The sequence below is a fragment of the Macrotis lagotis genome, chromosome 3 (genome assembly GCF_037893015.1).
Source record: "Macrotis lagotis isolate mMagLag1 chromosome 3, bilby.v1.9.chrom.fasta, whole genome shotgun sequence".
In the NCBI taxonomy this organism is placed as follows: domain Eukaryota; kingdom Metazoa; phylum Chordata; class Mammalia; order Peramelemorphia; family Peramelidae; genus Macrotis; species Macrotis lagotis.
Genome location: NC_133660.1, coordinates 167,397,576 through 167,421,117, shown reverse-complemented (window position 1 = coordinate 167,421,117; position 23,542 = coordinate 167,397,576). Strand labels below are relative to the sequence as shown.

At 37.0% G+C, this 23,542-nt stretch overlaps 1 protein-coding gene across 1 annotated transcript; it reads right to left on the bottom strand.

Annotated features, from left to right (window-relative positions):
• Positions 1–4,610: 4,610 nt before the first annotated feature.
• Positions 4,611–13,257, bottom strand: COMMD8 (COMM domain containing 8). Its single transcript, XM_074229506.1, has 5 exons — positions 13,140–13,257; positions 10,756–10,911; positions 9,128–9,280; positions 7,464–7,619; positions 4,611–5,802 (listed from the first exon to the last, which is right to left on the bottom strand). The coding sequence occupies exons 1-5, from the start codon at positions 13,203–13,205 to the stop codon at positions 5,782–5,784; spliced, it is 552 nt and encodes a 183-aa protein (XP_074085607.1). The 5' UTR covers positions 13,206–13,257; the 3' UTR covers positions 4,611–5,781.
• Between the last annotated feature and the right edge of the window lie 10,285 nt (positions 13,258–23,542).

Here is a 23,542-nt window from a genome sequence, read left to right as displayed (position 1 = left end):
ATAAGTTCATAAATGATCAACCATCAGAAAGGAAACTGCAGGCTAAAGTTAGTGGGTTTGAGTTTATAACAGAATTCTGAGACGAAAATTCCTTGTCTAACTCTTAAAATTTCTTTACAAGTACCATGAAATGTCACATTTTAGAAGATCCGTGTGCCTGCTATGTTGTGGGGAAAGAGGAAGTAATAACTACTTTGACACTGGCCTCAGAACCTCAGCAAAAAACTGAGAAAATTAGGACAGTATTAGAGAAAGGTGTCATGATTTTATAGACTCCCTGCTCAGGAAGTTGTTAAAGCTGTCTGAAAGCAAAGAAAATAAGATAATAGTGGATTGAAAAGGAATTTGAGGGCTGTCAATGAAAACAAAAAGTCTATCTGAATTTTAAGTGGATTGCAATTCAGTCCTGCTCTAGTGCTTCATCATAGTGTGAAGTTCTCAAGGACTTTGCTGAAGTTCAGAACATTAAAAGGTCCATCCAGTAAGTGTAGTGACAGACTGTCTGGCCATTGTCATTAAATTTCAGTGGGAGTAACCTTTGAAGAACATCTACTAAATCCTAGAGGAAAGATCTCAATCACTGGAGCAAATAGTCATCGAGTGTTTACATTATCCCTTTGTCACAGTAACTCGGAGGCTAATTTTTCATTTCCTCATGTTACTGTCTTTTTTTAAAAAATCAGGATCCTTCAAAAAAATTATTACAAACTTAATTATCAATAAAAACTTCAGTACACAAAAGAACAAGAGGTCTCTGTAAGATGGAAAGAATAAAACAAGAATTTAAGTGCCTACTATCTGTTAGACTCAGTGCTAAGAACTTAATAAATATCCCATCTAATTCTCACAACCCTGAAAGGCAGGTAGTTTTATTCCTATTTAATAGTTGAGGAAACAGGCAGTCAGATGTTAATACCTGACTTACCCAGGGTCACGCTGCTAGTATCTGAAGCTGAACTGAACTCAGGATTTCCTGACCACAGGCCCAGAATGCCACATAGTTCATCACTCAGTTGCCTTTATATAAAGTGTAAAACTGAATTAATGTAAATTTAATGTAAATAAGATTTATTCCAAATGAAACAGGATAAAGAAAAGTAGTGCCCTCTTATGCCCTTTGTTTTAATTACTGTTAAGGACTAAACAATGCCTTGATTCTGGAGTCAGTCCTTGGGTTCCTGGGATCACCTTGGGCAAGGAACTATTTCCTTATCTGTAAGATGATGGGGAGGAAGAATGGGAACTAGATGTCCTCCAAGGTCCCTTTGAGCATTAGACCTATGATCCTATTTTGCTTTATCCCAGATATATCACTACCCACTAACATGCCATCCCTACCTCCCCTTGTAACAAGTATGCTTTGTCTAGCAAAACACATTGGTTAGATCTGAGAATGAAGACCTGTTTTTTTCCATCTTGAGTCCATTAACCTCATGTCAAGAGGTGGTGATGAACCCTACTTCATCAGCAGTTTGGAAGCACCATCGACTGCTTTGATCACAGCTTTCAAAGTTGTTTTTCTTCACACGAATGAGAAAACAAATTTGGTTGCTGGGAGTGTGAGAGGTGGGGTTTGAACCAAAGTATCTGTTGACCCCATTCACATCATGAATTCTTCTCACCATACTGTTGGATTTTATGTAGATCTTTATGTAGATCATTTTCTTTATAAAATGAAGGATTTGGGGGCGGCTAGGTGGAGCAGTGAATAGAGCACCGGCCTTGGAGTCAGGAGTACCTGGGTTCAAATCTGGCCTCAGACACTTAATAATTACCTAGCTGTGTGGCCTTGGCCAAGCCACTTAACCCCATTGCCTTGAAAAATCTAAAAAAATAAAATAAAAAAAAAAGATGGATTTGAGGCACCTAGGTGGCCCAATGGATAGAACACCAGCCCTGGAGTCAGGAGTACCTAAGTTCAAATCCGATCTCAGACACTTAATAAGTACCTAGCTGTGTGGCCTTGGGCAAGCCACTTAACCCCATTTGCCTTGCAAAAAAACCCTAAAAAATAAAGATTTTCACTTGATGACCTCTAAGGTCACTTCCAGCTCTAATAGCTTATTATTTCACAAGGGCAGAAGACACTTTAACATGTCCTACCTCTCAGAGCAAGTGTTCTGGACTACAGAGCTCAGGAAAGCTGAGAAGCCCTAGATGCCAGGGGAGAGTGGCACAAGGAGTTGGGAGGTCAAAAGGAATATGGAAAAAAAAGATAAACTTCAATTCAAAAATTTTGATGCAGTTTTACAATAGGAAAAGAAAAGAAAGTTATATTATCTCACTCTCACTCCTATACCAAATGACCTTCTCTCAGGAGCAGAACTCAAGTTAGTACTACTAATATTATAGTTAAGTTACATTATGGATGAAAATAGCTTTAGAGAGGCTGGCATGAAAATCCAACACTGCCTCAATAGCAAAAGACACTGTATTCTCATAATTTATAAAACAGAATTTGAAGCACAATCTGTCCTAACCTGGAACACTGTGCTGAGTTCTAATCAAATGACCATTCCTTATCTATAAAATTGGAATAACTGCCATACCTAAATCACAGAGCTATTATATGGATATGTTAATAAATGTTTATATATAAAAACAATTTTTTACATTATAAAGCACTATACAAATTTAACAATGTAGAAGGCAACATGGTAAGGTGTTGTAGTTGTTGTCCCTTGTTCTTGAAGAGCATGAATCATGGAGGTGATACCATGACTTATAAGTGAATCAGATTTAAGTGTGAGGGCTGTGGTAAAGTCACCAGTCCCATTTTCGCTTCCAAAGCATTGGGGTCCAGGAGCAAAATATGGATCAGGATGGCTGGAGAAGGCCCCAGATACAGCAGGAGACCTTAGCCTTTTTTAAGCCCAGGTCTCAGCTTGACTGAGTTAATGTCCATTTCGAGGTATCTTTTTGGTGTGAACACCTGGGGTTTGTAGCTCTCTTATCTTAAAATCCCCTGGTACAATCCAGCAGTAGAATCTAGGCAATTATAAAAGAGAGTAATGAAGTAATGTCCATTCAGTGATTCAGACTAGGTAAGAAATGAGGCAAAGAATGACCTCTTTTACCTAAAAAAAAAAAAAAAAAATTCACTGTGCTGAATAGAAAAGTACATTATAAACTGCTAAAGCAATACAAAATAAAATTACATTCTTATTTAGCTATCCATGCTGTTTTAAGAGATTACAACTTTTATTGGTTGATTTTTATGATCCCTGTCCAAAATTGTTTGCTGAAACATGAAAACTAACAAAGCACATATTCATCTTGCCAAAAATTAAAATACATCATTCCTGTCCTCCAAACAGCACAGACACTAAATCCTTTTATTCTTAGTCAGACCATGCCTAAGATGACATACATTTATGACAATAAGAGCTGGCAGGGGACAGCTAGTCCCACTCCCTCATTTTGTTAATGAGGATATGGGAAGCTCAGAGATATGAAAGAGCCTGAGGTTCCCCAGAGAGGAAGAATCATGCAGGGTTAGATCCAGGTCCCATGAATCCAGGACTGATGTTCTTTCTACTACCCACCACCACCCACTTAAACATAAGGCTGAGAAAGTAGCAAAATTGTCTAGATTCTGCTGCAGGATTGTACCAGGGGATTTTAAGATTAGAGAGCTACAAACCCCAGGTGTTCACACCAAAAAGATACCTTAAAATATTATCTTCATTTGAGTTTAATGAACTTTCCCAATAGAACTCCTATTTGATTTCATTTGGCACATATGTGGCCTCCTGTCTGTAGGGAAAAACAATGAGGTGCAGTGAGAAGTATGCCATCTACCACTTATCATCGTGACTTGGAGCAATTTATCTCTTCACCTGAGTGACTCAACTAAAACATGATGGGAGTTAATTTACTGGGCCTCTAAGGTCCCTTCTAGCTATATAATCTATAAACCTGAATTCAAATCCTCAGACACTTACTAGCTGTGTGATCCTAGGCAAGTCCCTTAACTGCTATCTACCTCAGTTTCCCTAACTGTAAAATGGAGATAATAATAACACCTTACAGAACAGGGTGGTTGTAAGGGTAAATGAGATAACATCTGTAAAGTGCTCTTACCAGAAGGCCTAGCCCATAGAAGGTATACTATAAATGCTAGCTATAATCATCCTTATTATTACTTTTAAAAGCACCTATGAGTTTGACTGGTAATATACTGGACAACAGGGATAAAAAGACACAAATAAAATAGCCCCTGCCCTTTAGAAGTTTATATTCTATCAAGGAATATTCACAATATGTACACATATAAATATATACAAAATAAATGCAAGGCAAAGTCAGCATTGCTCAGCAACAGTCAAGGCTATCAGAAACCCTCAGGTAGAAGAGCTGACATGAATTTAGAAGGAAAAACTGGTAGAGGCAAGAAGGGAATTCATCTCTAGGCCAGACAACCCATGCATGAACCCATGGATGAAATGTGTAAGGATAATAATGAGGCTGGACTACAGAATGTGGGAAAATGAGTCAAATATAAGAAGCCTGAAAATAAATACATGTTCATCCAAGCAGTTGATTTAATAAAAATCTGAGGGAGATGACCAGCATGTCTGATGACAAAGTTGATATCCAGATGCTAGTCAGCTTAGACTACAGGGATGAATTTAATTAGACAGACTTACACTTATGTTCAAAAAAGTAATCTCCACAAATACAAAGCAGGGAAACAATGTTTACAGAGCAACTAGTCTGAAAAAAATCTAGGGACCAAAGCAAATTCTACATGAATCAAGTGGTAAATGGCAGCCAAAAGGTCAATCTGTCCTCCCATATGTCACTGAGAAGCAGAGAGGAAAAGGTGACTGTGCCACAGTAACCAAGACATCTCTGGCCACGTCTGGAATACTGTGTTCAGTTCTGAGCCCTACAATTTCAGAAAGAAACTACTATCTTTTAAAAGGTCCACTTCTTAGTTACAGTAAGACATCAGAAATTAATGGGAGATGTCATAAAGATAGATTTCAAGTCAGTGAATAGGATTTCCAAACAATTAGGACAATCAAAAGGGTAATGGACCATCTCAGGAGTCAGAGAATCCCTTTCACTAGAGTCCTCAAACAAAAGCTTAATATTCCCTTGTCAAATACATTGTGGAAGAGAATCTTGTTCAGCTAAGATTCCTTTCTTCTCTAGGTTTAGTTTGTGACTAATAGTCATTAAGTACTAGATGACATAAATTTGTTTCTGAAATATTTATAAAATAATTCATAAATTGTATATCTGTATAGTCATTTACATGTGTACAGATATATAATGTGTTTGGATATATGTGTATAGAGATATAAATATATTCAGGAGGAGTATTACATAGTTTTAAAATTAGATCTAAACATTTAAAATTATTAATCCCATCATTATGGTACTAGTACTTATAAACTTTTTTTTAAAAAATGGTACAATTTGTACTTGGAATGCTTATGTTAACTTGATGTATTTAGTATACATAAAACAGGGTATTTTTCTAAACAGACATGTTTCTGAAGATTTCTCTACAAAATAATACATAAAACAAATTTTAAAAAAATATAAAACAGTATTATAATCTTTAACTTTTTTTATGCTTTTCTCATCAACCATAGTAGTTTTTCCTAACCAAATAAATACTTCCATCTTTCTAATGTCAGATTACTGTTGCTTGCTTAGGTCAGTATACTATAACAGTATATCCCCTGGTTCTCTGAGCACACTCCCCTCTTGCTGCCATCTCTGTTGTAATAGTAAGAGGTCGATGTCTCTATCATCCATCATTTCCAGTCACTTCAATTGCAAGATGACCTTAAAAGACAAAATGAAAGAAAAAGTCAGCTTGTCTCATAATGGGATATTGGTATAATGCTAAAATGAAATATTTTTTAAAAGTTGAAGGAAAAAAGTATGAAGAACTATGTCATTTTGCTATCATGACTGTTAACTGATGTGGGTCCTTCACTTTGGGGACTGGGTTGATGAACCCAGCTAGACAGGTCAGCTGTCAAATCACTGCTGTTCAACATATTCTGAAAACACCAAATATTGGTACTGGGAAGGTCCTGAGAATGGTCCAATGCCTCCTCACTGACAGATCAGAAATCAAGCCCCCAAAATAAAGTGACTCCACCAGGTCTCCAAGTCTTTGATCCAAGTCCAACATCCCTTTCAGTCCACTCTGCTGACTTGATCTCACATAACAGGCACTGATTCAGTGTCTACTTTGTACCATTCTCTGGGCTATGTGTTGGCAATACAGAGAAAGGAAAATAGAACAGTCCCTGCCCTCAAGAAGCTCACAGTCTAAGGGAAGACAAAAATGGAAAGAGAAGGAAGGCACTATTGTTGAGGGGGATTTAATCAGGAGTTTAAAGGAGCTACAGAAGAGGTGGAGGTAGTCTCCACCAAAGTAAACACTGATTAAGATCCATATAAGCACCAATTCCAGGCACTAGGTTTGCTAGGGGATACATAGACCTATCATTAGGAACACAATGACAATGACAGTACTCAGAAAGAAAGTTGAAACCTATTAAAAAATTGAGAAGGATAAGATAACAGGCATAGAACCAGAAGGATGAGTTTGTGGTAAAGGCAGTATAGTTTCCATGACCCCAGCTATTACCTAACTGGGCTGAGCACTAATGATATGCACCAGAAATACAAAAGTATTCATTTATATAATTCTCCCTCAGTCTTAATTTCTGCCACTAAATTCTTGCTATATATATATTGACTATATAAGTTCACATCCAAAAACAGCCTTCAGATAAAAAAATACTATTATAACTTTGTATCACATGACAAATCTAGAAAACAAATCTATTACTTTAAGTCACTGCTGTTACTTAATGTTTATATAACTGAATATAAAGTACTCATAAAGTGCTAATTAGGTTTACTTTTTTATCCTAAATATACTTTAAGAAATCAAAATTGTCTAAGAATTTTCCAAATGGAATACTTCTCAGTATCATTTTCGCTCATCTGTCCAATTAAAAGATGGACACTAAGAACAAAGTTCAATAAGAACAAATTCTAAAGTTAAAAGCACACCAAAATCAAACAAGGAAAAGCTGATAAATTATGTTAGAATTAGCAAAATTTTTATACAGTATATCAATACATAGTTATTAATTCATTTCTTAACTACAAAATAGCAGTTTACTTGTCTGCATTTATTCGTTTGTTTATTTATGATTTTTGCAAGGCAATGGGGTTAAGTTAGGTAATTATTAAGAGTCTGAGGCCGCATTTGAACTCAGGTCCTCCTGACTCTAGGGTTGCCCCTAGCAGATTACTTGTCAACAAAATCCTTTTCCAACTCAATGTAAAACATTAAAGAAAAATACAGGAAATAATAAAAACAAAACTGTATTTTACTCATTTTATTCCAGGATAATAAAACCCTGAAGATTAAAGCAGACATACAAACTTAAACACAAAACTGTTCAATAACATGACAATACCTTATTAGCTGCTTCCAATGAATTTATTAAATTCTGCAGTTCTTCTTTATTCATTTCTACAGAATATTGTTTAATGTCACCATTTTCCTTTACATCTAGATCAAGGTTCAGAAGTGGGACTTGCAATGTAGCAATCTTATCACTAGAGAGAGCAAGCTATTTAAAATAAAGTAAACAATAGTTAAGGGGAAAAAAATCAAACAAGACTGTTAATTATACATTTCGAACCTACAGAACATCAAATTTTTAGAGGATGACTTTGCCTGCTATGAAATGTGAAACTACAAGGAATAAATGAATCACATCCATGTAAAATCATAACCATGCCAGCCTGCTTTCTTAACTGTTCAATTGCCTAATATGAGCCCAGGCAGAAAGTCCTAGCACGATGCTTCATCCTGGTGCATGGAAAGTGACCATGGGTTCTCAAAGGCTAGACCAGGACAGTCCAGTCAAGCACAAGTTTGGGCAGCTTCTAATAGGCTAGAAAGGCTTCAAGTTTTGGCAATGACCCTCATCCAACTTCTGAAGAGGCTCATTCTCAGAAAGCTCTCCTTTTGAAGTCTTTGGTCATGGATAGTCATGAAACACAAATAAATTCGAACCATTCTATTTTTGTAGGGATAATGCAGTTTAATAGGAGCATGAGACATATAAATGACTAAATACCCAACACTGTATTCTAAATGTACTAGAAAAGCATAAAACAAGTACTATAGGAGGACAGGGAAGCTCAGAGAAAGCTTCCTGCAGGAGGAAGCATTTTAATTGGGTGGAATTCAACAGTACTATCATTGCCCTTCAAAAATCTCCAAAATCATTTTCTACTGGAAATTATAACAATACTTTGAACGGGACGGTAACAAAGACCTTTCAAAAAACAAAACATGATAGCCACAAGTGCTTAAATTCTGCCATTCCAGGCTAGAGGAAGAAAAAGCATTCCAAGATAGAGAAAAAAAATGGGGGTAAAGTCACAGAGGTCTTTGAGCATAAGGAATGTTTGGAAACAAATATCAATGTGGTTGCTAGGCTTAAAATGTTCTCTTCAAAGAAGACAGAGAAAGGAGTGATTTTTGAGTAGAGAGTATTGAGACATAAGTGATGCCACAGAAAGGAACCAAGAAGAATAAATAGTTAGAGGGGAAGGTAATGTTTTAGCCATGTTGGGTATCAGAAGCCAGAGAGACAAGTGGGTAAATGTGTCCTCTAGGCAGCTGAAGATCCAAGATTGGACTCAGAAGGGAAGCCAAAGCTAGAGATACAGATTTAGAAACCACATACATAGGTAAGAGGTAAGAGTTCAGCCATTACCAGAGAGGATATAACAAAAAAAATGACCAAGGCCAGAACTTTAAAAAACACCCCTATGAAGCAAAGTTCCTTAGAAATCATAAGAATTTTAGCAATCTAATTCATGCTGTTCTGTTTTGAGTTAGGAATGCAATACATGTGTTTAACTATTTTCAATGTAATTATATACTTCTATTTAAGACTTAATTAAAAACAGATTTCAAAAATTAGATTATCTAAACAGGCTGTAAAAATAATACATTTTAGAGATGTGTTATTTTCTTTATAAAAAAGAAAAAACAATTTTACTCATTATTAAGGAATCAAAAAAAATAATTTAAACATGCACAATCCCAATTATATAATCTTACCTTTAACTGCCAATCAAAATCCTGTAACTGAGTAGAAGAAATGGCAATTATTTCTCCTAAGAGGGCTTTCCTAATTTCATCCTTCCGACTTTTCAAACATTTCATGATTGTCTTCTGATGATCTGAGCTTAAGTGATTCAACTGTTCAATCACCTTTGAAATATGCAATTAAAATATTTAAATTAAAAATAGAATTCACATTTAAAAGCTAAATAAAACAACATAGTTGAAAAGATCAACAAGACATAGGAAAATTCTGGCTGATATTTTCAAAATTTGTACTTTAATTTTTCCCAGTAGTTTTTAGAGACAAAAGTTTTATCACACAGCCAGGATATGTTCAAATCTGCAAAAGGAGACCCAACCAGTCAATTAGAAAATACAAAAGTTCAAATTTTGCTAACTCAAGTTCTAAGATTTATAATCAGAGGACCTGAAGCTAAATCCTAAATCTGCTACTTAGTATCTTGTGTGCTCTTGGGAAAATCTCAACTTCCTCATCTATAAAATGAGAGAGATGAGCTAGATGACCAAAGGATCTTCTTAGTTTTAAACACTATAATCCCTTTGTTCTTATCCAAAGATCCCCAACTAAGAAAAATGTTAAACACATGAAAATTAAACATGGGGGGAAATGTGTAAAAAAATTCCAAGTTCTGGCAAACTAATTGCTTCGTATTGCTTCATCTTCTGGTATCAAATATTCAGTGAGTAATAAGTTTGAGTATTACTCCAAAATGTCTGTGAGCTGGGGGATAGTTTGTGAACCAATAAACTAAGAAATAAATATGGCTAAACATTTCCTGAGCACATAAGCCTTACCTTAGGTGTGTTTTAGGGAATATAAAACTGAGTAACACACACTCTCCACCCTTAAGGAGCTTCCAATCTAGTAGAGGGAATTGCTATGTATAAAATAATGATGACAAAAGATGTCAGTGTATCTTGTAACATGAATCTATAAGAAGAGAGTATGAAGTACTAAATTCAAAATGAGCTAAGGCTGATGGAGAAAAGTAAAGATAACAAGAAGGTTTTCATTCTTTGTTTTTTAAAGCTATAGTAGGAAAAGAGGAGGCTCAAAGAAGGCATAGAGGTCTACTCCTCCATGGGGCTGGGTCACTGATAACTTACAAAATTAAAGCAGTTTTTTTCCAACTCTTTTTTTCTGATTAACATGTTCCCTAATAAGGAAGATCTTCCTAAGTTAAATAAAGAGATAGTAAGAGAGTAAGGAGTTGACCCTGATGAGTTGTCATATAAGCCAAAAGAATTACAACCTATGGCACTGAAAAACCAGTAGAGCTATTTTTTAAAAATATTCTGCCATGCTGTCTTGACTCTGTCTTGCCAGGATGACTTTAGAAGAGAGAGTGAGACTGATGACTTTATGCAATTCCGTCTCACTTAAATCCAATTTACACATTAATCAAAAAACATCACCCATATCACTTTCCCATTACCAATAGCCTGGCCTTCCTAATTACACTGAATTCATGACATGTTGCTATGTCATAAATATATATTAAGAATAGCATAGGTATCAATGTATCATAAATTGTTCTAGAGTTAAGTGACAAAAATCTAAGATGTTTATTACAAAGAAGACCAATTTGAGGTGCTATTACCTTTTCAAAATCTTTATTTTTACCAATGACAGTTTTGAAAAATTTGGAAATATCCTCCAGTATACTAATCCATTCAGTTGAATCCCAAATAGTGTCATAATCCTTAAATTGAGGATAGGCAAGTCCACAAATTCCATCAATTACTTTATGAAGAAGCTGTAGAGAAAAAAAAGGAGGGGGGGAATTATTTCATTAAACTGGATCAATACTTTCTTTTACTACATCATTGGCATATTCTGGCACAGGCACTCATAAAATCATAACAATTTAAAAGTCTAAACATTTTCATACAACTTTGATTTACTGAAGAGTTATTCACATGTTTTAAACATTCTAGAAAAGTTACTTCTCTAAATACCTGAAAGGTGACAGGTAGGTGAAATTCATTTCTGGATGTTTCCTACAGATTATAGGTGAGTGGAATATTCCCAATAAAACCATTTCAGGGTTAATATTGCTAGTGAGATCCTCTTAGGGTTAAGAAATATTAAAGAAAGGACAAACTATTTTTCTTAAACTATTTGTAGAAGAAAGGTCCTTGTATTCCAAACAGTAGGCTCACTCTCCTAAGGTAGTAGGCTTTTCCCAAGAAGAAAAAAAAACCTTACATTCCAAAGAGGCTCATAAGCCTCTTTTTTTTTAATGGTGCATAAAATTCTTTATTTGGAACAATAAAGTATATGTGTGTATATATAATGTAATTTCAAATTCAAACCAGTATAAAAGAGTCAAGACATACACCTATTTTAAAAAAATAAATAAGCCTCTTTTTTGATAAGACTATTTTTACTTACTAGGAGTATAGTAATTTTTTTAGGGTTTTTTTTTTTTTGCAAGGCAATGGGGTTAAGTGGCTTGCCCAAGGCCACACAGCTGGGTAATGTGTCTGAGGCCCAATAAAACCATTTCAGGCTTAATATTCCTAGTGAAGTCCTCTCAGAAAGGACAAACTATTATTCTTAAACTATTTCTAGAAGAAAGGCCCTTGTATTCCAAACAGTAGGCTGTTTCCTAAGATAGTAGACTTTTCCCAGGAGGGAAAAAAAACCTTACATTCCAAAGAGACTCAGGAGTCTCTTTTTTAAAATAGTGCACAGAATTCTTTATTTAGAATAATAAAGTATATATGTATATGTATGCATGTATATATATGTGTGTATATATATGTGTGTGTGTGTGTAAATATAATGTAATGTCAAATTCAAACCATTATAAAAAAAAGTCAGGACATACACCTATTTTAAAAAGTAAAAAAGTCTTTTTTTGATGATAAGGCTGTTTTTACTTACTAGGAGGATAGATTTTTTTTAGTTCTGTTTTTGCAAGGCAGCCGGGTGACTTGCCCAAGGCCACACAGCTAGGTAATTATTAAAGGTCTGAGGCCAGATTTAAACGGCAGACTTTCCTTAAGAGACGTTGCATACTCAGACATTTCATTTAGATAGGCACAAAAGATCTTCGGTAATATTTTATGAAACGTTATATTCTTTGATACTGGGTTGATTTTTCACGCATAGATTATAACTCTGAATAACCCACTGGGTTAGCAAGAGAGGGGGTTTAGGGAGGATGGCGCTGGGCCATATAACCTTGCTTGGCTGCTCTTCTCTCGAAAAAAGTAAATAAACTTTTTTTTTCCTTTTTGCTCAGAGGACCCCCTCAATCATTTTTTTTTTGCAATGGGGTTAGGTGACTTGCCCAAGGCCACACTGTTAGGTAATTATTAAGTGTGTGAGGTCACCTTTGCACTAGCCACCCTCCAAGTTTTGAGGTGGATCTTGACCCCACACATGGGGAGCATCTACTTTTTCTGGCAGCTCCCTCCCTAAAGCGCCGCACCAAGTCCTCCTGGGCGGCCCCACGCTGTCCGGGCTCCGATCCCTTCGGGCCTAGGAGGGCCCAGCGGGCCCCTGGGGCAGCTTCTGCTCCAGACGTTGGCCAGAGGCTGGGGACCGCCAATTCGGGGCCCCCGGCCGACACAGCCCCATCTCGGGGCATCAGTGAGCACAGGGAGGCCTGCTCTGACGCGCCCCTCCTTGGGCGACATTTATTACAAAAAAAAAAAATGTTTACGAAATTCAAAAAGAGAAACTTTCATTGAAGGGAAAACTCCTCCTTGGACTCAATTTATTTTGCAAGACGCGGTTGGGGCAGCCAGGTGGCGTCGTGGATAAAGCACCGGCCCTGGAGTCGGGAGTCCCCGGGTTCAAATCCGGCCTCAGACACTTCATAATTACCCAGCTGTGGGGCCTTGGGCAAGCCGCTTAACGCTATTGCCTTGCAAAAACCTAAAAAAAAGTTTTTTTAAATTAAAAAAAAACCGGGCTTCCCGCTCCTGAGCACGGCCCCTCCCGGCCGGCGGCGCACCGCCTCTTCTGCCTCACCTTGGGCCCGAGTTCCGCCGGCAACTTCTCCAGGCCCCGCAAGGGCAGGTCCTCCGCCGCCTCCATGCTCGGCCGCGGCCCGGAGACCCCCACCCCACCCCGGCGGGGTCACGTGACACGAGGCCCTTTAACCCCGAGCTCCCATAGGCTCAACCTCACGTGATCTCCCTGAGCCCAACCCATCAGGTCCCGGGATACGCCGGGGAAGAGATCTGCGCATGTGCGCTTCTTAAAGGGCCCTTCCTGCCCTGCGTGCTTCAGGGCTAAGTGGATGTTGGAGCTGGGAGGGGGCCTGGTGAATTGACTCAGCCCCTCATTTTGGAGGAGGAAACCGAAGCTAATGGACTGATGAGAGGCAGTGCAGTACAGGGGGAGAGGGGGGAGAGAAAGTGAGAAAGAAGGAGAGGACCTGAGTCCAAATCCGGCCTCAGACACTTAATAATGACCTATACCTGTGTGGCCTTGGGCAAGTCACTTCACCCCATTGCCTTGTAAAAAATGGAAAACGAGAAAAAGAAAGAGAGGAGAGGGAAACAGAAGAGAGAGGGAGAAGGAAAAGAAGGGAAGGAGAGAAGAGGGGGAGGAGAAAGAGACAGGGAAAGGAGAGAGGAAGAGAGAGAAGGGGAGGAGTCGTTGTTGAGTCCGGTCCAGCCTATCCAAGTTCTGTCTTCCACTCCTCCTTTTACCTTCAGTCTTTTACAAGTCCCATCTTTTCATTATGTGACCAGAGCATTTAAGCTTCAGCATTTGACCTTTCCCACAAATAACCCGATTTAATTTCCTTAAGAATTGATTGATCTCCTTGCTGTCCAAGGAACTCTCCAGTCTTCTCCAGTACCACCATTCAAAAATGTCCATTTGGGGGTGCTCAGCTTTCCTTCTAATACAACTCTCACATCCATACATTGCTACTGGAGAGAGACAGAAAATTTATTAAGCACTGACTCTGATAGATAATAAAAAAAATCAATAGGAGGAAAAATAGAGAATTTACTAAGCACTGACTAGGATGGATAATAAAAAAAAACATCAATAGTCAAAAAAAGAATTTACTAAGCACTGACTTAGGATAGATAAAAAATCAATAGTTAAAAAATTGAGAATTTACTAAGCACTGACTAGGATAGATGATAAAAAAAATCAATAGTAAAAAAAATAGCATTTACTAAGCACTGACTAGAATAGATGATAAAAAAATATCAATAGTAAAAAAACATTATGAGAGGTGAAATAGATGTGAGAGAAATTATCAAGCACTGATAATTATCAGTCACTGTGTCATGCATTACTAGTCTACTGTTCAAAACTGGACTTTATTACTTGTTGCCAGTGTAATCCAGGGCAAATCACTTCACCTCCCTGGGCCTCAATTCCTTCTTATGTATGGCATGCAGTTTCTTCTAGCTGTAGATCCTTCTACGACCCTTTCATATTATTTGGACATGAGACCCAACATATCCATTAAGAGTAACCAGAAAAATTCATATTTTGAGATGGAGTTTAGGAAGCAGTATTATGTAAAAAGCATACTGGCTTTGGATTTTGAAGACCTAATTTCAAAACCTATTTACTTCTTGTGTGACCTTGGGCTCCTTAGAGTTCCTTAAGTCATGGATTTAGGATAGGAAGAGAATATCGACATCTGCAAATGAAAATCTCACCCATTCCCATACCTTTGCAGAATTGCAATGAGCAAGGACATTTCTTCTTCAGAGACAAATCAATGAAAAAACAAATTTTGAGAACTTGGGGAATTCTACCATAAGTATCAGACTAATAAATTTTTTTTGTGCAAGGCAATGAGGTTAAATGACTTGCCCAAGGTCACACTGCTAGATAATTATTAAGTGTCTGAGGTCAGATTTGAATTTAGGTAATCCTGACTCCAGGGTTGGTGCTCTATCCACTGCACCACCTAGCTGCCCCTGACTAATAACTTACTGAAGTAGGAGATTTGTGGTCTTTCCAGCATGAAGATGCTTTTTTAACTTAAAAGGGAGGAAATCAAAGAATGTTAGTGAAGATGGTCAAATAGGATGAGGACTTTTTGAGGATCAGGGAGAAGATCTCACTGAAATATAATACAAATTTGTCAGTACAAAGTGAAGGGAGCAAGGAATATAGGGATTAGGAGGATTGGAGTCTGAGAAAGATAAAAATGGTTTCAAAGAAATTCAGAATTGAATTGATATATCATTGATAAGAGAGAAAAAGGGAAATATCAGACAGAAAATCATAGAAGTTTAGAGTTGGAAGAACTTTAGAAGTCATCTATCTAACTCCTTCATTTTACATATGAGGAAAAAGTGACTTGAACCTGTTATACTAAAGGAGACAAACTGCTCTTTTGGGCCTCTTCTGCAGGATAGTATAAACTGCATGCTCTCATTCAAATATTGAAGATTGAAAGAATAAAAGGAATAAACACTAACAGCAATTTATGTAGACATTATGAAACACAATTGCAATTAAATAGTATGAATTTATAGTTGGCTCAGACCATATAGTTTGAACAATCTAGAAACAGAAGGACCTGATGATCATCTTCAGAGAAATTATAATTGAATCTATAAGAATAGAAATCATTAATCCAAACAGAAGAAAAGGAAGAAGAGAAGAAAGCCTAGGACGCCCACAGAGAGTAGGCATGACAGAAGTTAAGATACAGAAAAGGATCAATCAAACAGGTAGGAGAAAGACAAGGGGAGAACAATGTCATGAAAATCTAAAGATACTGTCAAAATCTGAAGAGAGAAGAAGAAGAGGGCTGAAAAAAAAAAGATTATAAGATTTGTCAGTTAAAAGATCATTTTTAGCAGTTTTAGAAGAATGATGAGGTTGGAAGTGGAATGAGACAAAATAAGTAGAAGCACCTATTTATGGATGAACTTCTTAACTTAAAAGGGAGGAAATCAAAAAATGTTAGTGAGGATGGTCAAATATGATGAGAACTTTTTGAGGATCAGGGGAAAATGAGCATGTTTATAAATAATAGAGAAGCAGCCAGGAGAACAGGAGAGATCAGAGAGTAGAGATGAGAGAATGAGTAATGTTTAGAGATAATGGGATGAACTTGGATCACTAAGGCATGTTGAAGAAGGTAAGAAGGTCCACTTTGTATGAACCAGGGATGAAAGAGGGAGATAGCAGCAAAAGGCATCCGAGTGATGCCAGATGAAGTACTGGAAAGAAAAGGGAGTTCTTATAGAATGGTCTCATATTTTTTTTTCAGTGAATCTGAGAGGGTAGGTAGAAGGAGAGATATGGGAGGTTTGAAAATTGAAAGATTTGGGAAAAGTTGCTATGGTGAATAGATCAAAAAAAGAATTAGGTTTTGAGAGGCAATATTGTAGAATGTCAATCAGAGAACCTGAGTAGGGAAGGGTCCTGCTCTGATTCTTATTATGCAATAATAATCAAGTGAGCAAATGAGACTTGTTGATCCTCAGTTTCCTCATCTGTAATTTTGACATAATTGCACTACCTAACTTCATAAAGACTGTTTAAAAAGGTACCTTCATAATACATAAAATGGCTATATAAATGAGTTATTACTGACAATTAGAGTGATCTATAGGTTACATGATTGTGAGTTATTTTTATAACTAGCAGTTAGAGAATTTATTACAAAAATGAAGATTCAGTAGCAATACTTCAAAAAGTCTGCTAACCAGGGGAATATACAATGCCTTACTTCACCAGACCAAAGGCCCCAAAGCTCAGTTCATCTAACAGTAGAACAATGTAGCAAATTTAGTTTCTACAAACTATATAAAAGTCTGTAGTTTTTCACTAAAGTAGCTACCCAGGGCCTTTTGCTGCCTTCATTGAAGCAAAACATCCTGGAGTTTCAGGCATCAGGATAGTAGAGATTAAAGATACCCCCAAGTAAGAAAAATACATTTCACAAGATGTTGAGTCAGAAAATAATCCCAATATCATATTACATGTAGTTGTTTTATCATTTGATTTGTTGGACCTGTTTTTTGCTTTGTTATAAAAGATGGGTTTATTGAAGAGAGTCCTCTTGGTAAATGACTACCATAAACAACAAAAGAAATCAATATGTCATTTATTTAAAAAGTAATACCAACATCTGTGCAGGACGGATCAAATTGATCTTGTTCACTAATAAATATCAAAGGCCCATAAATATGAATTTTTGGTTTTGAATACATTTGCCAAAATAATCCTAACAATGCAACTTTCTAAGAAACTGCCTATATGTAAAAGCCTCCAACATGTCAATACTTAAAATATAGATGAAACTCAATTACCAAGGGCCATTCACCATCATTTTAGATTTCATGAAGTTAATTTAACTCTTAAAAAGAAGCTGTGGCACAGTAGATAGAGCACAGACCCTGGAGTCAGGAGGATCTGAGTTCAAATCCAGAATTCAGACAATTGATACTGTGTGTCATTGGGTAAGTCACTTATACTGTTGCTTCACAAAACAAAAAACAAAACAAAAAAGCTGTTTATTTACAACAATCACACACACACACACACACACATATACTAGGTGTCTCAATAGTTGGAGCTCAGGACCTCAGTACTTGAACTGTAAGAATTAGAATCTGAGTTCAAATCTCACCTCAAAAAGTCCAATAAATCATTTAACCTCTTGTTCTCAGTTTCTCTATCTGAAAAATGGAGATAACAACAACTTCCCAAAGGGCTTGTTGTGAGAATCAAATGAGATAAATATAAAATATTTTATAAATGTTGAAGTATGAATATAGAAATGACAGCTTTTCAAGATATTTTAATTCTCAGGGGCGGCTAGGTGGCGTAGTGGATAAAGCACTGGCCTTGGAGTCAGGAGTACCTGCGTTCAAATCCGGTCTCAGACACTTAATAATTACCTAGCTGTGTGGCCTTGGGCAAGCCACTTAACCCCATTTGCCTTGCAAAAAAACCTAGAAAAAAAGATATTTTAATTCTTTATATATAAAATTAATCATTAGTTTGCTTTCAAAAACAATTTAGGAAATTTTACATAGATCACAATAAAAATGAAGGATAAGTACTATATTGTAATACATTTCTCAAAAAGACTATCATCATCATGACAAACTCAAAAAATGAATATGAAATTAGAGAAAGGAAGTTAAAATTTAATTTTATTAAAGCACATCCTAAACCTACATTGTTGTCTAGTCATTTTTTTTAGTCTGACTCTTCATGACCCCATTTGAGGTTTTCTTGGCAAAGATCTTGAAGAACTTTGCCATTTCCTTCTCCAGTTCATTTTAAAATGAGGAACTTGGACAGGACCACAGGTTGTGATTGTTTGTCCTTTGTTCTTGAAGGTGAGGTGATGCCATGGCATACAAGAAAGTGGAATTTAAGTGAGGGGGCTATGCTAAGCACTCTGGAACCTTCTTGATCCAGTGGCCTGATATAGATCAGGACAATTGAGGGTAGTCTTAGATGCAGTGGGAGACCTTGGCCCCAAATCACTCTGGCTGCCTCTCCATGACTCTTTGGGGGTTTTCTTGGCAAAGACAGTTAAGTGATTTGTCCTTTCTTTCTCCCAGCTCATTTTACAGATGAGGAAACTGAAGCAGAGAAGTGACTTATCCAGGGTCACACAGATAGTAAGTTTCTGAGTCTGGATTTGAACTTGGGAAGATGAGTGTTCTAGACTCCAAGCCCTCACTCTATGCACTATGGCACCACCCACCTACCCTAACCTTCATCACATTATTAATTTTTCTTGATTCCTGGTCAGACTGTTTAATTAGCCAGATTATCAGAATTAATTTTCCAAAGTGATTATCTTACTACCATCCCAGATTTTAATGAATATTTAATTAATTAGTTGGCTAATTATGAACATATGGCATTTTTGATTGATGTTTATTTGAGGCAAAAGCAAAATGATTATATGGACCTGGATTTATACCTCAATTGTTCCTAGAAAAACTTGTCATTATGGCATTAAATGAGAAGAGGGTACAAGCATTTATTAAGCACCTACTCTGTACCAGCCATCATGCCAGACATTTTATAATAGCTCATTTGAACATCACAACAACCCTGAGATTTATGTGCTATTGTTACCTCCCCCCCTTTTATAGATGAGGAAACTGAGACAAACAGGTAAAATTACTTTCCCAGAGTCACTCAGTTTAATCTGAGGCTGGATTTGAACTCAGGTCATCCTAACTCCAGGTGCAGCACTCATCACCTGGGCCACCTAGCAGGAGAAGAAGGGAAAAAAAGCCATACACATTAGAGTTACCATTATAATGCAAAGAGATTTATCAGGAATCATTAACTAACTTAAAAATTTTTTTTGTTGCCAATTACATGTGAAGGTAGTTTTCAAAATTCATCTATTTGTAAGTTTATGAGTTCCACAATTTTCTGTTGTCCTCCTGCTTCCCCATGGTGGAGAAAAATCTGATAAAAGTTGTATATGTATAATCTTGTTTAACATATTTTCATATTTGTCATGTTGGTAAAAAGGAAGTAAAACTAATGAGAAAGAAAAAACATAAAAGAAGCATAAACTAACTTTTATTTTTTTTTAATTTTAGATTTTTCAAGGCAATGGGGCTCAGTGGCTTGCCCAAAGCCACACAGCTAGGTAATTATTAAGTGTCTGAGGTCAGATTTGAACCCAGATACTCCTGACTCCAAGGCCGGTGCTCTATTCACTGCACCACCTAGCCTCCCATAAACTAACTTTCAAAGAAGATTTTATCATCTTTTTCTAATAATAATAGAGTAAAAAACTTTTAATCCTACTTTTGAAATATCCCTTATTATTTTTTTTGGTTGATGGTTGCTTCTTCAAGTAGAAGCAAACTCAGAAAAACACATTGCACAGCATTTATAGAGTGATGGAGAATATCTTGGGCAAAGCATAGAGATCCTAGTTTAAATTAAGGACTGGGAATAGTAGGGAATTCCAATAGGCATAGAGTCAACTCCCTAGCATAATCATGCTCTACTTGGGAAGACTTCAAACCAGCTTGGTGCTATAAATCTGAAGTGACTATATAGCCTATTGGAGAAGGCAGGACTTAAGGGAGATGGAAGAGTTTTCTTGATTGTTTATCAGTTTTGCAGAGACTGTTTTTGCCTCTTTTTGTATCTCCAGTGTTAGCAAAGTACCTAACACATAATTGGTACTTAATAAATGATTAATGATTAATTATTGATTGACTTGAGTTAGGTTAAATAAAACCAATCCTACAATCAATGTTTTGTCAATCTAAGTGTCTGGATTAGAACTAAGGTCTAGCTTCCTTTTTCTTTTTAATAAAAATTTTTAGATTTCATTTCTTGACAATTACATGTAAAAACAATTTTAAACTTTCTTTATAATTTTAAGTTCCAAATTCTCTCCCTCCCTCCCTCCCTATCCCCCTCCTTAGAAGGCATGCGATTTGATATAAATTATACATGTGATGTCATGAAAAACATATTTCCATGTTAGATATGTGAAGGAAAACACTGACCAAAAGCAAAACAAACAATCAAAAAACTCCAAGAAAAATAAAGTTTTAGAAAAGTATTCCTTGATCTGCATTCAGACTGCTTCACTTCTTTCTCTGGAGGTAGATAGCATTTTATTTAATATTTTATTTTTCCCCAATTACATGTAAAAATAATTTGAACATTTTTAAAATAAATTTTGAGTTTCAAATTCTCTTCCTCCCTCATTGAGATGGCAAGCAATTTGACATAGGTTATACATATGTAGTCATGCAAAACACATTTCCAAATAAGCTATTTTATTTAAAAAAGACAAAAAAAGAAACAAATAAAGTTAAGAAAAAATGTACTTTAATCAGAATTCAAACTCTACCAGTTCTTTCTCTGGAGACTGGCAGCCACCTTTTACCTGAAGTCCTGCAGAATTGGGTTGGGTCATTGTGTTGCTGAGAATAGCTAACTTATTCATAGCTCATCTTCATACAATATTGCTGTAATTGTATACAATGTTCCTGATTCTTCTCATTTAACTTATCATCAATTTATGGAAGTTTTTCCAGGTTTTTCTGAAAGCATCCTGCTCATCATTTCTTATAGTATAATAGTATTCCTTCACTATTACATACAAGAACTTGTTTGTCCATTCCCCTAATTGATGGACATCCCTTCAATTTCCAATTCTTTTCCACCACTAAAAGAATTGCTATAAATATGTTTGCACATGTATTTTTTTAAAAAGAAAAGGGGGGGGGCAAGATGACTGTGTGAAGGCAGGAATTTCCGGAAACTCATTCCCAAAAAACTCCAAAAGCCATCATATTATGACTCTAGCCAAAATTTAGAGGGGAGGAACCCACAGAAAGACTGAGTGATACAATTTCCCAGTCCAAGACAACTTAGAAGTTCCTCAGGAAAGGTCTATTTCACCAGTATTGGGGGTTGGAAAGAACCACAGTCACAGTACAGCCAGGCCAGGCACCTGGGTCCATGGCAGAGAGAATGGTTTCCAGACCTCTTGACCCAGGGATCATCGAGGACAGCTTGAAGGGGTGGTGAGAGAACTCTGCCACATCAGAGTAGAGCACCAGTCTCAGAGCAACCCTACAGTGAGAGCCTGCAGCGTGAATCAGCAAAGCCACCCAGCACTTCCAGTGCTCCCAGCTCACAGATGGTAAGGGGGTAGGGGGGGACTGCAAAGGTCTTTCTGCTCTCCCTGGGGCAGGACTCTGCTGTTTGCCCACACTCAGATCCAGGGTGCAGTCTGGGCCCTCCATTACTACCATAACTGAGCAGGACCCTCCTCACAGCTCCAGGGGAGAGGGGAGAGCCTGAATACAGGCAAGAGAGCAGTCAAAGCTCTCATAAGACCTTGGAGGAATTAAGGTCTCTGTGGATTGTCCCCAACCCCCCCCCCAAAGCCTTGGAAGTGTGGTAAATCAGTCAAAGGCTGATTAAATGAGCAAACAACAGAAAGAGAAGAATCTGACCATAAAAAATTACTTTGGTCTCATGGAGGACCAAAATACATACTCAGAAGATGACAAAGTAGAAGCTTCTGTATCCAAAACCTCCAAGAGAAATAGAAAATGGGCTCAGGCTATTGATGACCTCAAAAAAGACTTTGAAAAGCAAGTAAGGGAGGTAGAGGAAAAATTGGGAGGAGAAATGAGAGCAATGCAGATAAATCATGAAAACCAAATCAACAGTTTGGTGAAAGAAATACAAAAAGTACTGAAGAAAATAGTATGTTAAAAACCAAATGGAAAAAGCAATACAAAAGGCAAGGAGGAGAAGAATGCCTTAAAAAGAAGAACTGGCCAGTTAGAAAAGGAGATAAAAAAGCTTTCTAAAGAAAATAACTCCTTCAAATGTAGAATGGAGCTAAAGGAAACTGATGACTTTGCAAGAAATCAGGAAGAAATAAAACTATACCAAAAAACCCTGAAATTAGAAGAAAATGTAAATTACCTCATTGGAAAAAGCAACCAACCTTGCAAACAGATCCAGGAGAGATAATTTTAAAATTATTGGGATACCTGAAGATCACGACCAGAAAAAGAGCTTAGATTCCATTTTTCAAGAAATAATACAGAAAAAACTGTCCTGAGATCCTAGAAGCAGAGGATAAAATAGAAATAGAAGGAATTCACCAATCACCTCCTGAAAGTGATCCCAAAAGGAAAGCTTGCAGGAAATTATAGCCAAATTTCAAAACTCCAGAGTCAGAGAGAAAATGCTAAAAACTGCCATAAACAAACAATTCAACTACCATGGCTCTATAGTCAGGATTACACAGGATCTGGCAGCATCTACCTTGAGGGTTCATAGGGCTTGGAATATCATATTCCATAAGGCAAAAGATCTTAGTTTACAATTGAGAATCAATTACCCAGCAAAACTGAACAGCTTCAGGGACAGCTAGGTGGCGCAGTGGATAAAGCACCAGTCCTGGAGTCAGGAGTATCTGGGTTCAAATCTGAACGCAGACACTTAATAATCACCTAGCTGCGTGGCCTTGGGAAAGCCACTTAACCCCATTTGCCTTGCAAAAACCTAAAAAAAAAACTGAACAGCCTCTATCAGGGGAAAAAAATAGGCTTTCAATGAAATGGGGGACTTTCAAACTTTCCTACTGAAACAACCAGAGCTGAACAGAAAGCTTGATCTCCTAGCACAGGACTCAGGTGAACCATAGGGGGTAGACGAGAAGGGCTAGCTATGAGGAACTCAATGAGGTTAAACTGTTTGTATTCTTGCATGGGAAGAAGATACTGAAAACCCATATAAATTTCCTCACTTATAAGAGCAGTTAGAAGGAGCATACATAGACAAGGCACAGGAAGGAACTGAATATAATGGTATAATATGGTAAAAAGATGGAGTCAATAGGTGATAGTGGAAAGTACTGGGAGGAAGAGAATGTAGAGAAAGAAGGAGCTAAGATATTTCAC

Excerpts from the sequence above, each read along its gene's own strand:
- COMMD8 (XM_074229506.1), bottom strand. The coding sequence starts at position 13,205 with ATGGAGGCGGCGGAGGACCTGCCCTTGCGGGGCCTGGAGAAGTTGCCG. Across the intron at positions 9,281-10,755 it reads AAAATAAAGATTTTGAAAAG|GTGATTGAACAGTTGAATCA; the intron begins GTAATAGCACCT and ends CATATTTCAAAG. Across the intron at positions 7,620-9,127 it reads ATTTTGATTGGCAGTTAAAG|CTTGCTCTCTCTAGTGATAA; the intron begins GTAAGATTATAT and ends TATTTTAAATAG.